The 17,763-nt window shown below is 41.2% G+C and overlaps 1 protein-coding gene across 2 annotated transcripts in view; it reads left to right on the top strand.

Annotated features, from left to right (window-relative positions):
* CFAP69 (cilia and flagella associated protein 69) overlaps positions 1-17,763 on the top strand; it is an 83,318-nt gene that overhangs the window by 41,710 nt on the left and 23,845 nt on the right. For both annotated transcript variants that reach the window (XM_073629702.1, XM_073629701.1), the window contains 7 exons: positions 1,371-1,494; positions 6,271-6,319; positions 6,535-6,656; positions 7,837-8,053; positions 10,348-10,512; positions 13,627-13,745; positions 15,646-15,764. In XM_073629702.1, the coding sequence (XP_073485803.1) occupies positions 1,371-1,494; positions 6,271-6,319; positions 6,535-6,656; positions 7,837-8,053; positions 10,348-10,512; positions 13,627-13,745; positions 15,646-15,764 (915 nt within the window). The remainder of the gene's footprint in view (positions 1-1,370; positions 1,495-6,270; positions 6,320-6,534; positions 6,657-7,836; positions 8,054-10,347; positions 10,513-13,626; positions 13,746-15,645; positions 15,765-17,763) is intronic.

Raw genomic sequence — 17,763 nt, 5'->3', positions numbered from 1 at the left:
TAATATAAAATGCACTGACGAAATACAGAGAGACAGATATATCAAATTAGATTTTTGTGTTTACAAACACTAAGAGGGTTCAGAGATCAAGGATCCTCTGCCTATTTACCAGTTGCATTAGATTGAACAGTCATTTAATATATGGAAAGTAGTGCTAGATTGCCTAGAGTCATGCACTGCAAGAATCTGATATACACACATGGGGTTTGATCTACTAAAACTGAAGAATGTAAAATCTGGTTCAGCTGTGCATGGTAGTCAATCAGCTTCTAACTTCAGCTTGTTCAATTCAGCTTTGACCAAAAAAAAAAAAAAAAAACTAGAAGACGATTGGTTTCCATGCAGAACTGCACTAGATGTACTCTTCAGTTTTAGTAAATCAACCCCACAATGTTTTACAGATCAGTCCTTTCCTCAAAGAAGCTTACAATCTAATGTCACTTACACAGTCATACAAGCACGTACATGTACATTTTATGTTAGCCATACACCAGTCGAAAAGTCATTCGAACGCGTTTTTGAAAAATGAACATATGGTCGTGAGAGCAAACAACATTGCCGTCATGTAATGACCAATTTTTGAACAATAAATCATTTTTATTATTACGTTATTTTGGTCTCTATTTTTCTTTAAATAAAAAAATCTTAATGATTGTGTGTTTCTTGTATGTACTATTGCTATGCTCTTTATTTCAGACATGTTGGCACAAGCGTTTATCTTCCGGGTTAAAGCTTTTTTCACAGATGCGCAGTACCAACAGTTCGTTTTCTTAACAGACGAGAAACGCGTTATTCTTTCAATTTATCATTTGGCAGAAATTTTCCAAACATTTCCTTTGATTTTTTTTTTTTTTTTGGCTCAAAAATCTCCCAACTGATTATCGATCTGTGGCCATTAACAAAATGAAAATAGAACGAACTGTCCACATGACAGATTTTCAAACGATTTTTCATGTAGTGTATGGGCACCATTAGTTTGACTACTGGAAAGGTATTTAAGTCGTGGACGGAAAAAAAACTCCATTCAGATAAATGTCTTTGGAGGGCATTGAAGCCAGGAGACCGGCATTGTAGGTGCTGTAGGAGTACTAACTACTTACATCTGCAAAGCCAGCAAACAGTAATAATTGAGTAGATATTAAAAGTTATTAATACAAAATTTTAAATGTTTGCGCACTGCCTGATCAAACCAAGCTCATCCATCATAGTATATGAGAGAAAAACTTCTGTTGTTGCTCATCGTAACCAGTCTGATTCTCCCTTCCCCTAGTGCAGTATAAGTGGATAAAAGGAAGGATCTGATTGGCTGTTATGGACAATTAGTACAATTCTTGTTATTCATAAATGAGGAATATTGTGTCTGTTTTTAGCGCACTCAAGGACTCCTTTGTACGTCTACTCACCAGTGGCTATAGACATTACGACCGGCAGCTGCGAAATGATCTTTTGGTGATCGCTACATTGATCGCAGAGAACAATTGCTCTCCACTGGTTGTAAGTAAAATGTAAACATTGTACGCGGTATTAAAACATGGCGCTTCACCCTCCCCTTTTTTCTTTACCCCTCTGTGTCCTGTCTTGTCTTTCTTTCCTTGTCTACTGTATGGCTTCCATAGTAACCTAATATGTCAACCAATGTGAAACATATGATCTGTACACAGAGTATCTACATTTAGACCCATTTAGTATCTTGACCCTACATTTAGCATCTACATTTAAACCGAGAAACTGGTTGGAGACATTACATTTTCCTAATTCTTTCTTTACATGCACATATGCCTGTCTGTACATTGTCTGTCCTACTGTACTGCTATGATCTTTCAGGAAGTTCACACCTGCAGCTATTACTTATCAGAAATCCCTCCTCTGTGTGCGCTCCACGTTTCACTCTCTTACTAATAGCCAATATTTTCAACTATACGGGGACAGCCCCTGGTCCTCTGGAATTTGATGAGTGACCATTAAAGGTCACTATTATTGTTCGAGAAATCATGGTTGGGTGGGCCAGATTTAATATGTTTCCCTAAGAGAAATATTTGGCTGCCATTGGTAACCAATATAGTTGCCTATCAGTTATGCTGACCCTGTGGCTCCAATACCTTCTGAGTTGTTGACCTAGAAAATGTATGTAGATCAGGAAAGTCAAAGAATAACCTAAAGTCCTTATCTTTTCTAGGTTATTGACTTTAAGAATTGAATCAAGAGGATTAGCATGAGAGCTAATCTACTAGCATGCAGAATGAGAAGTAAGCAATGGCAGCCACCATGTTTCTCCTAAAGTGGAACTTAACCGCTTCTGGAGTGGGTGGGATCTTACTGTAATGCTGGGCAAGTATTTACAGCATATTTGCACATTAAGACACATAAAGCTCCTAAGGTGCTTTCCTTCAGCGATGTTGTCTGTACTTTCCCTTCTTCTTTCCTGGCCATCTTCTTCAAGGTCTGATGTCCACTTATGATGTAACTTCTGCATATTAGTCGGGAGTTCTACACTTCACTGTGCATGCACTGCAGGCAGCTTAGACAAAATAGGGACCTGCATGGGAAAGAAGTTTTATTAGCAGTACAGACTTTGGCATTGATTTACTAAAACTGGAGAGTGCATGATCTGGTGCAGCTGTACATGGTAGCCAATCAGCTTTTAACTTCAACTCGTTCAATTAAGCTTTAAAAAAAAAAATAGCTGGAAGCTGGTTGGTTTCTATGCAGAGCTGCACCAGATTTTGCACCCTTCAGTTTTAGTAAATCAACCCCTTTGTCTGTCTGTTTTTTTTGCCAAAAAAAACCCTATATCCTTCTAACCGCTTTTTAATTTTTAAGTTTTCTTCTGCTTAAGGAATAGTTTTCATTTAATGTGCAGATTCCTATATATATATTATAATCTGGTTTTAACTGGTCACTCTTAAATTAAAAAAAATATGTAGAATCAGTGTTGCCAACTTCAGTAATTTTACTCGCAGCCTCTAAAAAAGGGCACTTTTCTCCTGCCAGTAAAAGCCAGTAAAAAAATATGGCTGTGACGCTCAACTTGGTACTGCACGTGTGCAGTTCTGGTCCGAAACCAGCTGAGACCATCCAAGTGCCTGCTACAGTGTGTTCGGGTGGCTCCGGCGGGTCTGGCGGCGGTGCCTAAATGTGCCATAAAATGTCATGTGCAAGGTAGCCGAGCGTAGCGTCCGGAACCTCATATGTGGGTCTGCGGGACGGGAGCAAGGCAAGCCGGGAGCGGGACTGTCAGTCCTATTTGGACTGGTGTGGAATGAAGGGACCACCTGGCGTGGAGAGAGACTGTCACTGTGACTCAGGAGAGGACATGTCGTGTTGGTGAGGTGTCATCATCATCTGTGCTGCAGAACACTGCTGTCAGTGTCACTGTGAGAGTCATTTCATGTGTGTGTGCTGTCCATTGTAATTTCTTGCCCTCCTGAGTCCTGTCCCTGAGCTACTAAGAAATATGTTTTTTGCCTTAATATATACCTTAAATTACATTGCTAATTGCATATTTTACATGTTTGCAGCCTAAATACTGAAACTTGCACCTAAAACTGTAGTTTTGTAACTTTTGCAAAGCCAATAAAAACTTGGCTGTGCCAGTAAATTTCAATCTGGTAGGTTGGCAACACTCTCTAGGATGGGAAATAACAAATATTTTCAGTTTTACATGGTTTATTGTAATCTGGTGTCATATTTGAATGTTTTAAATTGTGTAGAAAGGAATGGTGCACTCCAAACAGTTCCAGCTGAGAGATTCAAGTGCTGTAGTGATAACTGCAGATGGTGAACTTGTCAGGTATCTAGAATATCAAACCTCACCAGCACATCATTGGCTATAGATCGAAACATGTGTTGTCCCAGTGTAAGGGACTATTCAACGCACTAAGCACCATCATCTGGTAAACTAGTTCCAGTTGTAGTTCCATCACTTCCAGGTAGGTGATGGCTATACAGGGTATTTATTGTGGTAACCATACACTATCTGTTATCAGATGTTTGTTGCAAATTGAGTTCTATAAAGTTTTAGAAGATCGGTTTGCCATTATCAACATTTTTTGCATGACTGTTCAACCCCCTTGTCTACACGGATCCGTTTGAGAGACTGAGCTTACAGTGATCACATTCTGGGTGAGTTAATTGTGTTGTGTGAGAGTGGTCTCTGTGGTCTCTGGGTATTATGGGAGGGATTCTCGCTGATCGGGTCTTTGTGTATACTGAACTCTGATCTGTGCTGAGTTTGTCAAAGATACCTTAGTGCTCTGAAATGTTGCCTAAACTGTAAACAATAAATAGCTGTGTCTATGAGCTTATGTTGTGTTGGTGAGGCTCAATCTTCTAGATCACTGGTTCTCAACCTTTCTAGTGTCGTGGCCCCTTGATAAAATTTCCCAAGTTGCGGGGACCCCTAACAGTCAAATTATTTTCATAGGTTGTCAGCACCCAAGGCAAGACAAGTAATTTGTACCTCCAACCCACAGATATTTAGCACTCCCTGAGTCCCTTCCACACATACACTATTAAAACCCCTTATGGTACATTTTAGGATTTACCACTCCTTTCTTTTTCTTCTCCTTTCTTTCCCTTTTTATCCCTCTCTATCCTAATTTCTTGATTTTTTTCCCCCATCCCTCTCTCTAGCCATCTTTCTTGTTCTTTCCCTTATTCTTTCTCTCCCTTTTTCTTTGTTCCTCCCCTCTTTTCCTCTCACTTTGTTCCTCCCTCTCTATTTTTATTCTTTCTCTAACTCCTTGGTGGGGGGAATGGGATGAGTGGCAGTACTGGGGGAGTTCTGATCAGCCAACTTAGGTGCTCTTGATCAAAGTCATCTCTGATCTGAGAACTGTAGTGGGGACCTTTAATGGCAACTATATTCACAGGTAGTGTTACTCACTGTGTCTCCGACTTTGTGGTGTCTTGTAGCAGTGACACCTATGGCAAAATCAGTTGATAGGGTCTCCTCCAGCCCCTCCCACTTCACATTCCTCACCAATCAGCTGACCTCTAGTCTCTGCCCCATGCCATGAACTGAATGGTTGGCTGCGAAGAGGCTGAGTGGGCGGCCGCGGGCTCCAGGAACAGCCCAGCTGGGTGGCCGCGAAAAGGCTGGGAGAGCAGCACAGGCTTCAGGAACAGGCCAGGATTCAATGACCCCTGGCAAATCGTCATTTGACCCCCGAGGGGGTCCCGACCCCCAGGTTGAGAACCAATGTTCTAGATCGAGGGGTCTCCAAACTTTCTAAACAAAGGGCCAATTTACTGTTCTTCAGACTTTAGGGGGGCTGGACTGTGGCCAGTGAGAGTAGATGATGTCCTGGTGTCACTGGAAGTAATCAATGTCCTCTCTTTGTTATTATGGGGAGGAATAGTGCCCCATCATTGGTGTTAGTGAGAGTATTAGTGCCTCATTATTGGTGTCAGTGGGGGAATAATGCCCCATCGTTGGTGTCAGTGGGAGAACTAGTGTCCCAATGTTGTGTCATTGGGAGGAATAGTGGCTAGTGAGAGTAGAAAATGTCATGGTGTCACTGGAAGTAAACCATGTCCCCTCTTTGGTATTATGGGGAGGAATAGTGCCCCATCGAGTGCCCCATCATTGGTGTTAGTGAGAGTAATAGTGCCCCATCATTGGTGTCAGTGGGGGAACTGGTGTCCCAGTGTTGTGTCATTTGGAGGAATAGTGGTTAGAGGAGTAGAAAATGTCATGGTGTCACTGGAAATAAACCATGTCCCCTCTTTGGTATTATTGGGAGGAATAGTGCCCCATTACTGGTGTTGGTGAGAGAAATAGTGCCTTGTTATTGGTGTCAGTGGGGGGAATAGTGCCCCATCATTGGTGTCAGTGGGATGACTAGTGCCCTGTTGTCAGTGTCAATAGCAGGAACTATGTCCCACTGTTGCTGACAGTGGAGGGAATAATGCCCCAGGGCCAGATAAAGGCAAGAAAAGGGCCACAGTTTGGAGAATACTGTTCTAGATCTTTGAGAGATTATCATATGCTTTTCATCTGTAATGGACGGTTATCTAATGTAATGACATCATACACCAAAAATTTTGACCCTTTCAGGAATTATTTTTTATTTATTTTTTTGTATTTACCAAGGCAAGACTGTCATGCTAATCTATATATTCCCTATTTTTGTACCTAAACCTTTTATACCCTTATCCCATGAAAATAAAGGGTTTTAACAAAAAAGCAGTTCAAGCAATGAAAAACTATAACAGTGCGTTTGGGTAGAAAATGTTTCATATCATTCATGCTTTGCATTTTATACTCAGGAAAGTGGATTTGCCAAGCAACTGATCTTGTTTGCGACTTTTCCTGAAGGTGAGTACAAATTTGTTATTAATATATGTGATGTACATAAATAACATAAATAATACCGTGTGGAGCTAGATATATATATATATATATATATATATATATATATATATATATATATATATATATATATATATATATCATTGGCAATATTGATGCTGCATCTAACAGTGATATGAGTAAAGAATTGTTTACCATGTAACATCTTCCCTTCTAACTAGTTAAAAGCCACAACCCATTGTTTAAAAGTTTAAAGCTTTTGCACCAGCATGAAGACTTTGAGATGAAGAAGCTGTTGTTGAACATGATGGTGGTGTTAGCCAAGGATCTTTCAACCATTCAGGTAAGATTTAGTGAATATACTTTTACAGGAAACCTGTAAAACTGAACTCCAGTTCCATGTAAAAGACACAAATTAATGCAGCTCTGTATTCATGCATTATTAAATGTATTTTTAAATGTAAGCAGCAGAGTACCTGAATTTGACTTGGTATTAGCCTCTTCCAGTCCCTTGTACAGCAGAGCTCAGACTGGGAGTGGAAGATGCAGCACAAGTAGCTGGTCAGTTTTGATGCAGTGTGCATTAGCTAACAAGAAACATGCTGATAGGAGGAGAGTGCAGAGTGACAGAATAAGGGACAAAACTCATGAATGCTCCTTAAAGCAGAACAAACCCCCCTATAATTTACAGCCAAAGAAGCTGCCATCTTAACTTCTGTTTGATCTACAGTTGCTATGGTGCTGTACATGTAATGCGTTATGATAGTTATTTAATGGCTTGACAGTCTAGTTGAGAGCAAAGCAGCTATGACAACTATCATTCATGGCATGCCTTGAAAGTAACTGTTTTGGGATACAGTCAGACCAATGGGTTTTGTTCTTTTCTAACTGCAGCAGAATAAAATGTGATATTGTACCCTGCCAGACAGAATACTAATTCTTTAGCAGGTAATCTACTTCCTTATATGTATTGTATCTGTATATTTAGCTGTTTGCATACAATTAAGCTTCAAATTATGATTAATACCTCTAGCTGTTTTCTTCTTTTTTTTTTTTTTTTTCTTTCATGCTGGGTGAAATTTCCCTAGAGATGTAGAAATAATGATTGCCCTAGTAAGGGTGTTAACACTTAGTTAAACTCTTAGGCTGGGTTCACACCTATGCGAATTGAATGCGGATTTCCTCGCATCCAATTCGCATGACAGGAGATTGTGACCGGCTCTCTGTGGAGCCGGTTCACATATCTCTGTTGCGCCTGCGGAGCGGCTTGCACAGAGGTCCTGTGCATCTTTGGCTCCATTTCAGGTCCAAATTCAGGCAAAAATTAGGCCCTGATTCGTCCCTAAAACGGAGAACAGGGATGCACCGGACCCCTGCTGCGAGCCGCATCGGTCGGAGGTGTGAACCCAGCCTCAGACAGGGTGTCTCTATGTTCTAGGCTTGTATCCTGCAGATGGTACAGTGAATTAGTTATGACAATGATGCTGACACATAATGACTGTCTGTCTGTGTCACTCATTTAGTTGCTCTCTGATGGAAAGGCGGTTTTAGCCCTTTTTAACTATGTCAAAGCAAGCGAAAAGCCTGGAATCCATGATTGGCCTGCTGCCCGTTTTGAAGACTTACAGCTTCATGCCATTGCAACCTTATCAACAGTAGCCCCTCTGCTGGTGGAGGACTACATAACCTGCCAAGGAAATACGCGCATACTCCTCTTCCTAGAGTGGTGCTCCAGCCAAGGTAATGCCAGCACCTGACTGCCTCTCTTCTTTAACCGTGCAGTCATTTAAATAGATACATTCATGTTTTGATGTAAAAAAAAAAAAAAAGGTAAAAAGCTGTGAAATAAATTATTTTAAAATGAGGCTTGGCTTTTTCCATGTGGGCAAAGAGTCCTCAGTTCTTATTAGAGAAGTAGGGCCAAAGCTCTTTTGGCTGTACGTCTCCTGTAGGTCACAGGAGTGCACTTCGTTCTGCATACCCATATTCTGCCAACAGCGGGCTAAAGTCCACTGTCGGCTGACATCACTCGGCTGGTCCAGACTCTGAAGAGATACCAACTTCAATGTCGGAATGCCTGACCGGCAGCTGGCTCAGCCACTCAGCGTGCCGCTGGGAGACTGAGCCAGCCGCTTCCATCCCCCTCCACAGTCAGGTGCTCCAGTGAGCGCTGGAGGGGCAGAGCTGAGATCTGGTGACTGACATTCACTGGCTCTCTGCTTACTGAAGACCAAAAGACCAAGAACTGAGCAATCAGTGTTTTTTGATCACTCGGTTCTGTCTTATAGGTGGCGGAGGACAGATGTAGCATTAGATCAATGTTGCATCCACATAAGTGAGTGTGGGTTTGTTTTTTAAAACCTTATACTTTTAAACTTTGCCTGGACCTGGGGAGGCCCTGTCAGAACTTCTTTTACTCAGTCCCAGAGATGGGTGAAGTGTCAGGGAAGGGAAGAATAACATATTGGCAACAGGTTGGCTTAGTGGTTAAAACTTCTGTTTTTGCAGGTCATAAGTTTGATTCCCAGCTAGGACACTATCTTCATGGAGTATGCATGTTCTCCCTGTGCATGAGTGGTTTCCTGTGTACTCCAGTTTCCTTATCACATACTAAATTGCTTCTGTCTAAATTGGCCCTGGTATGTGTATATGTGTATGCATGTGAGATAGAAACTTTAGACTGTTATTTCCTTGAGGGCAGTGACTGATGTGAATGTACTGTGTGTAAATTGTCAGTGCTATATATACTACTGTGCAAAAGATTTAGGCAGTGTGAAAAAAATGCTGTAAATTAAGAATGCTTTCAGTAATAGAAGTGTTAATAGTTTATTTTTATCAATGAACAAAATGGAAAGTAAATTAACAGAAGAGAAATCCAAATCAAATAAATATTTGGTGTGACCATCATTTGCCTTCAAAACAGCAATAAGTCTTCTAGGTACACTTATATACAGTTTTTGAAGTAACTCAGCAGGTAGGTCATTCCAGACATCTTGGAGAACTAACCACAGATCTTCTGTGTATGTAGCCTGCCTCAGTCTCTTGTTGTACTCAGCCTTGCCATGGTGTATGACCTGTGACATGAAACAATCTTCTACAACCTCACCTTAGTAGCAGAGTTTGGCTGTTCCTCACCCAATTTTAATCCTCTTACACAGCTGTTTTTGTTTCAGTTGATGACTATGTTTCAATCTACATATGAAATTGATGATCATTAGCTCCTGCTTGGTTTATTTGATTAATTGCACACCTGACTCTAATCCTGCAAAATCCCTGACTTTGAGCATATGTAAGAATTGATGCTGGCTTGTCGCCAAAGGGTAGTCACACCAAATATTGATTTGATTTAGATTTTTCTTCTGTTCACTCACTTTGCATTTTGTAAATTGATAAAAAATAAATGAATAAAATATATATTTTTAAAGTCAATCTTGCTTTACAGCATTTCTTCACATCTGCCTAAAACATTTGCACGGTACTGTAAATACTTATAATCAATAAATAATACTGCAGAAGCCACTTAAAAATTGAAGTTTTCAGGAGCAAATAAATAACATAAAGAAACAAAATAAATTTCCCTGTAGATTTACGCCATAACAATTAACAAATTCTAACAACAAAATCTAACCAAATTTAGCTATTAAAAATATTTAACTCTAGCCTTAAGGGATGTGTAAACTCTAACAATGAACTTCTCTTTTCTTTACCTTTTGGTCTGTTAAATATTCAGTTGAAAATGTTTAGTTAAATCTGTTCAATAGGTGCCAAAAAATATTTAAAAAAATATATATACATGCTTATATTTACAGGGTGTTCTTAGTTTACAAGTGACCCTATGGAGACAAGGTCACTCCAGGGTTTGTAAAGGGCAGTGCATAGTAAATCTTGTATCTTAGTGAATGGTGACTTTTGCAGACAGTGCATTGAATATATATGTGGACTACGTGGAGGACTATACGCTTACTTGGAATTCTCTTTAGGTCCTGAAAACTTTGCTTCAGTACATGTGACACAGATTTACACTTCTTTTTCAGATGGATTCTCTGGCCAGGGTAATTGTTTCCATGGCACAGGTGGCCGGGGTAACAAGCACGCCCAGATGCGCTACAGCTTGAGACTACTGAGGGCTATGGTGTCCATAGGGGATGAAGGTGTAAATCAGGACCTCTGTGATCAGGGAGCAATTAGTCAGCTCTTAGGTAAATCAAATTCAAAACCTTTTTTAATGCAATATAAATCTGTACTGTACTGCAACCACTTGGTTTATGCAGATAAATTGTACCTTGTTTTTTCCAGGCTTTCATTTGTGGTAAATGGTTATAGAAATCTCCTGATTTTTTTTTTTCTTTTTTATTCAAAGCAAAACTGACACAAAATAGTAAAACATCTTTTTTTTAAATGTAGCTGTAGATTTCTTTCTTTTACCATACCTGACCACCAAAGAACAACCCAAGATAAATTTGTCTGCTCATGATGATCGCATTGATACCATATATGTGTATGTTATTTGCCCTGAAACAATAGTGCAAATTTAGCTTTTTTACTCTACCTAAAACATACTGATACTAAATAAAAACATTTTTATTTTTTTTTATCCTACCTTAAATGCACTGGCCCTGACCATTGACACTGACCTTGACCTTTGACCCCAACTCTAGCCATGTCACCAACCTAGATCAAACCCTGATCTAGCAATTTTTTTGTCTTACACTTTTTTGTTTACATTTTTCTCCTTTAGGACCAGTTCACACCAGAACTTGCGAAACCCACATTCTGTGCACGTTTCCAGCACCGCGTTCGAATAGCACTGCAGTGGATGTCAATGCTAAGTTCATGACACTGCAGACGCAGGTTGCAAACGCAATGCTTTTGCCTACACCGGATCGCATGGTACAGTAGTACCGTGCAATCTGATTGCTGTACGTTTTGTAAAGTAGTGCATGCATTACCTTTAGTGCGGTCCAGCGTTCCTGTGTGCTTCATGGTGTGAACTGGCCCTTAGCAAGGAGAAAAACATACAGTGTATCTTTTTATCCACTCAAGAGGAGAAAACAACCCAGGGGTGGGCTATATTGTGACTGATGGCTGTGATTGCAATCAGAGGCTGTCCCAGCGATCAAGTGATTGGGAACCGGCCCTCCTGGTTCCCGGTCATTAGTACCGTGTTTCCCCAAAAATAAGCCCTACTGTGATTTTTCGGGGAGGGCTGCAATATAAGCCCTACCCCGAAAATAAGCCCTAGTTTAAAGTGGTTGTTAAATCCTAAAATGCACTCTATTACTATATTATATAAAGTAAATTGTGTATGTTGCTTTAATCTATGTGGGATCTTGGGCCCCCCTCCCTTTGCAGTTCTCGAAGCGGGAAGGGAGCTCCGGCGGGCCATGGAAGCACCGAGCGGCACTCAGCTGATCCTCTGCTGCTTTCCTCTTCTGCCAGCTGTCAGCGGGGGATCTTTAGCCGCCTACCTCTGCAATGCTCGGAGCATGCCCTGAACTGCACCAAAAAATTAAGGTCAGTGCAGGAAGAGAGGATCGGCGGGTCACATTTGCTATAACAAGCTATTTATCACAAACAGATTACAGAAAAATGCACAGTTTACATTATATAATACTGTAATACAGTGCATTTTAGGATTTTACAACCACTTTTACTCAGTTCCACTGGCCACTGGGTATTCCTGACAGGCAGGGAGGGAGATGGGGAGAGAAGACAGCACACGTCAAGCCCTACCCTGAAAATGAGCCCTACTGGGTCTTTTGTTGCCAAAATGAATATAAGACCCAGACTTGTTTTCGGGGAAACACGATAGGAGACCAAGGGTTCCATACTGGGTCTCATACTCTCTCAGCACAAGCACAGTGGCACATATATGCAGCCCGAAGTAAAGACCCACTTCTGTAAGCCACATATATGTGTACGGCCATCCGGAAGGGGTTAAAGTAGAACTTCCTCCAATAAATGCTTTTATGTAGTTTTCACATTCCCCCCGGCGTGTAAAAAAAAAAAAAAAAAAAAATGTCTACACCCTCTCGATGCTCCAGTTCTGTCTCTCATGTAGGCCAGGCTTACAGTACTCCGGGTCTAAACAGTGCTCACACATCTTTACATTAACATGCTCATTTCTAGAAGAATGCCCATTCTCTACTGCCGCCAGAAAGAGAAAGGGCAGTCTTAGTGACGTTATTGGACTGTCAAGAAGACTGCAGGAAAAAAGTATATAGGGTGTTAAAAAATAAAAAAACAGAGAGAACGTGGGGCTTTTTTAGGTGGAGGAGACAGGTAGTGGATGGTGGGTAACATGCCTGGAGTTCTGCTTTAAAGCCCAACTCCTGATAGAAGGTGTTGCACAGAAATACAGTATAACTGTTTTTTTATTGCTGTCTGGACTTCATTAAAGAAGGTTTTCCTCACTTTTTATCCTTGGATAAGACATGAGGGAAACAAGGTCACAAGGAGAGCAAGGCATAGACAACAATAAAAACCTCACAGAGGAAAAAACAAAAACAAACACTCTAGCGGGGACACTGAAAGCAATGAAAATACTACATCGGTTTTAAACCATGAGTGCTCCACCTTTGGCCCTCCAGCTATGGTAAAACTACAAGTCTCATCATGCCTCTGCCTTTGGGAGTCATGCTTGGAACTGTCAGCAGCTTGCAATGCCTCATGGGACTTTTAGTTCCTCAACAGCTGGAGGGCCACAAGTTGATCACCCATGTTTTAAACTCATTCTGATTTCATTAGATACAAATAAAATCTTGGGTTAGATTTGAGCTTTAAAAAATATATTTATTGGGAACAAACAAGAATTTTAGTGGTTGTTAGGTCAGATTCATAAATCACTTCTATCTTCCTCCAGCTCTATGTCTGTATCGAGATATGGGCTTTTGGTTAGAAAGCTGAAGGAAGTGTCAATGGACTATCACTGCACTTGCGTTCCATTGAGAACTACAAATACACCTGCTGCAGTGGTAGATGGGACTTGTCGTTTATTCATCCAAAGATCCTTCTGAATGATGTTTTAGGAAGATATTAAGTACAGTATGTCAGTTTTTTAAAAATTATAATCCTAAGTAACTTCTTGTACAGCTCCGCTGTGAAGTCACATGACCTCCCTCCGCTCTCCTTTCCCAATCTAAGGAGAAGAGTGGGAGGGGCTGAGAATCCCCTCTGACTTATGCCAGCCAGCAGAGGGAAGTCATGTGACCGCACGGTAAGGAAACGGTACATAGAATAAAGGACTATATGTGAGGTAAAGATGCGTAAGGTAAAGGACTGTATGTGAGGATGACATTTTCTGTTTTTGTCAGGGTTACTGAAGAAAAGTTTGGCCGATTCTAGTGGAAAGGACAACTCCATCTTGATGGAAATCCAGTCTGACATCCTCTTCATTCTCTCCTCACTTTGTGAGAATGATACACACAGAAAGGTTTGTATTTGATCTGTGGACATCATAAGTCACATTATTATTTCTCATGCCCAGTAAGACTGACTGTTTGTATGGGTTATCTGCGTTATTTCTCACATGCTTTAACAATGGCTATGCAATCATTTATCATGTCTCTTAAGACTGACTGTACAAATCTGCTGTGTTATCATTCTCTTGCCCTGCAGGTCTGACCATTAATATAGTTAAAGCGGGGGTCCACCTATCTATCGTTTTTGGTTTTTTTTAGTTCATTCACAAACTTTTCTTCTCAGCATTACATACTCATATATTGTGTGTAATATGTCCGCCTGTCTCAGATTTCGTCGGAAAGAATAACTTATATTATTCACTGCAGGCGGTTTCCATCTTCATTGTGGGCATTTGAAGCCCACAAGCATTTATTTCCTGGATGTGGTGAATGCTGTGCTCCCAGCATTCACCGCTTGTTCCCGCACATGCTCAGTGGCATCCTGGGAAGCCTGAGACTAGCTCCCAGGAGTCTGGGAGAGGCTAGAAACACGCCTACTCCCACAGGAGGAGAACCAGGAAGTGCAAAGAAGAATAGAAAAATAAAAGGTAATTACGGCGATTTAAATTTTTTTAAACGGCATGTCAGCATCTAGGCAAGGAAGAGAATACATACAGATATTGTTCAAAATTTGGGTGGAACCCCGCTTTAAGTAGTGTTATTATATCCCATGTCCTTGCAGGACTGACTGTTTGTATGGGTAAGTTGCGTTATCAGTTCTCATGTCCTGCAAGACTGACACTTTATATATTTTAGCTGTGTTCTCATTTCTCATGTCATGTAAAAATGAGTAAGCCGTTTTATTTCTCATATCCTGCAAGATGTCATTCACCCACCTCTCTATCTCAGCCAATCAGAGGAAGCCTTGTTTTCATTCATCCTGTGAATGGTTGAGCAGCGCTCAGCCTGACTCAGTTTTGTCTTGGAAACAGGAAGTCCCCGTATCACTGCTGGAACACAGAGCTGTTTTTACTGCATGAACAGGAGCCACATTTCTTGGCAAAAAGAAATAGTTTATTTTGGCCAGCTTGGCCCAAACTAAATATTTTAAAGTGGTTGTGAACCCGTACTTATGCCCAGTGAAATGACTGGCCTCAGATGAAACACATTCTCCTACCTAAGTTGTAAGTTGTGTTTATCTGCAGTCTTCTCTACATCCATTCAAAGTCCAGAATATATAAAGTTTGTCTGAGCTTTCAGAAAACAGGGGGCAGGGAGCTAAAGTTACACTCTGCAGAGCTCAGCGAGGAGAGCTCTGAGAGCTGATTGGAGTGAAGAGACACTCCCCCCCCCCCCTCTTTCTCACAGGAACAGAGCTGAGGCTGTCAATCAGCTGGAGATCCCTCCCCTGACACCTTTTTTCTCTTGGTGTCAGGAAAACTTGTCAGAAGTGATTCATGCTGGTAGCAGAGGAACAAAGCATTAAACTGAAATGACAGAACTGACACTTAATGCTCATACGCACACACTATAGAGGGATATGCTTTGTTCATATTTCATGTCTGAGGTTTACAACCTCTTTACGGTAACAAACGTATAAGAAACAAAATGAGGTATACAACATTCTATCCACAAAAAATAGTAGCTAATGACCAATATTAACTGAACTATTGTTTGAAATGATTTATTAATCGCTAAAAGATAACTACTAATGTTCTAAGCACAAGTCATCATAAGCAAAATGCAGTCACCCTAAGATGATAGTAGTTGCATAAAATGATTGCTGAATATTTAAGTTTGTTGACAATTTCCACAAGGAATATTTGTTGAAGTTGTCTCAGCACATGCATTTACAAAGCTTTACTTAAAAGAGGAATACGTTGTCTGGGGTAGTCAGTCTACGTCATCTTGTCAAATCTCGCTCTTTCTCAGGAGTTGTTTGGATCAGAAGGAGTGGATGTACTCATACGGCTTCTCAAGATGGACCCCTCCAAGTTTTATAGTGGTCTTGGTCACAACAAACTACTTTTCTGCACATTAGATTCTGCTTGGTAAGTGTTGCTCTAACTCCCCTGCATACTACAGCCGTGGCCTAAAGATTTGAGAATGACACAATATTAATTTTCACAAAGTCTGCTGCTTCAGTGTTTTTAGATCTTTTTGTCAGATGTTACTATGGTATACTGAAATATAATTACTTTCATAAATGTCAAAGGCTTTTATGGACAATTACATAAAGTTTATGCAGAGTCAGTATTTGCAGTGTGGACCCTTCTTTTTCAAGACCTGTGCAATTCGACCTGGCATGCTGTCAGTCAACTTCTGGGCCACATCCTGACTGATGGCAGCCCATTCATGCATAAACAATGCTTGGAGTTTGTCAGAATTTGTGGGGTTTTTTGGCCACCCGCCTCTTGAGGATTCAGAGGATTAAGGTCTGGGGAGTTTCCTGGCCATTAACCCAAAATTTGGTTGTTTTGTTCCCCAAGCCACTTAGTGATCACTTTTGCCTTATGGCAAGGTGCTCATTCATGCTAGAAATGGCACTGTTCCTTACCAAACTGTTCTTCAATTGTTGTGAGAAGTTGCTCTCGGAGAATGTTTTTGTACCATTTTTTATTTATGGCTGTGTTCTTCGGCAAAATTGTGAGTGAGCCCACCCCCTTGGCTGAGAAGCAACCCCACAAACAAATGGTCTCAGCATTCTTTACTGTTGGCATGACACAGGACTGATGGTAGCGCTCACCAAAATAAATGACTTTACCCCAGTCCTCAGCAGGGCAATCCCTGTACCTTTTGCAGAATATCAGCCTGTCCCTGATGTTTTTCCTGGAGAGAAGTGGCTTCTTTGCTGCCCTTCTTGACACCAGGCCATCCACCAAAAGTCTTCTCCTCACTTTGTGTGCAGATGTACTCACACCTGCCTGCTACCATTCCTGAGCAAGCTCTGTACTGGTGGTGCCCCAATCCCGCAGCTGAATCAACTGTACAAGACGGTCCTGATGCTTGCTGGACTTTCTTGGGTGCCCTGAAGCCTTCTTCACAACAGTTGAACCTCTCTCCTTGACGTTCTTGATGATCCGATAAATGGTTGATTTCGTTGCAATCTTAGTAGCAGCAATATCTTTGCCTGTGAATCTGTTTTTGTGCAAAGCAATGATGACTGCACGTGTTTCCTTGCAGGTAACCATGGTTAACAGAGAAAGAACAATGATTTCAAGCACCACCCTCCTTTTAAAGCTTCCAGTCTGTTATTCTAAGACCCCTTTCACACTGAGGTGCTTTTCAGGCATTTTAGCACTAGAAATAGTGCCTGTAAAGCACCTGAAAACTGCCTCCCATTCATTTCAGTGTGACTATTCACAATGAGGTGGTGCGCTTGCAGGACGTTAGGTTTAGTCCTGCAAGCAGCATCTTTGGAGCGGTTTGGAAGCGCTATATACAGTGCTCCCAAGATGCCCTGCCCTTTGAAATGAATGGGCAGTGCTTCCAAAGCACCTGAAAAGCACTTCAGAAGTGCCGCAACACGGGCGCTTTTAATTGGGCGGCACAGTGGTGTAGTGGGTAGCAATCTCACCTAGCAGTAAAAAGGGTCGCTAGTTCAAATCCCAACAACGACACTACCTGCCTGGAGTTTGCATGTTCTCCTGTGCCTCTGTGGGTTTCCTCCAGGTACTCCAGTTTCCTCCCAAACTCCAAAGACATGCTGGTAGGATAATTGGCTTCTGTCCAAAATTGGCCCTAGTATATGAATGTGAGTTGGGGACCTTGGATTGTGGGCTCCTTGAGGGTAGGGACTGATGTGAGTGTGCGATGTATGTGGGGAGTGCTGCGTAAATTGACGGCGCTATATGGGGTACCTTAAATAAATAATAATATAATAGATGAGCATCTTAGTGCGACACAATGTACAGGGATAGGGACAATTGTAGACACGCACACACACTCACTCAGGTTGAACTGGATGGAGGGGTGTCTTTATTTAACCTTACTAACTATGTAACTATGTAAACCCTTCTTCGGCCACTAGTGGGGGTTAAAAGCGACCCG

This window comes from Aquarana catesbeiana, linkage group LG05 (genome assembly GCF_042186555.1).
Source record: "Aquarana catesbeiana isolate 2022-GZ linkage group LG05, ASM4218655v1, whole genome shotgun sequence".
Classification (NCBI taxonomy): Eukaryota; Metazoa; Chordata; class Amphibia; order Anura; family Ranidae; genus Aquarana; species Aquarana catesbeiana.
Note: the sequence above shows the minus strand (reverse complement) of the source record. Positions and strands in the feature narration are given on the sequence as shown.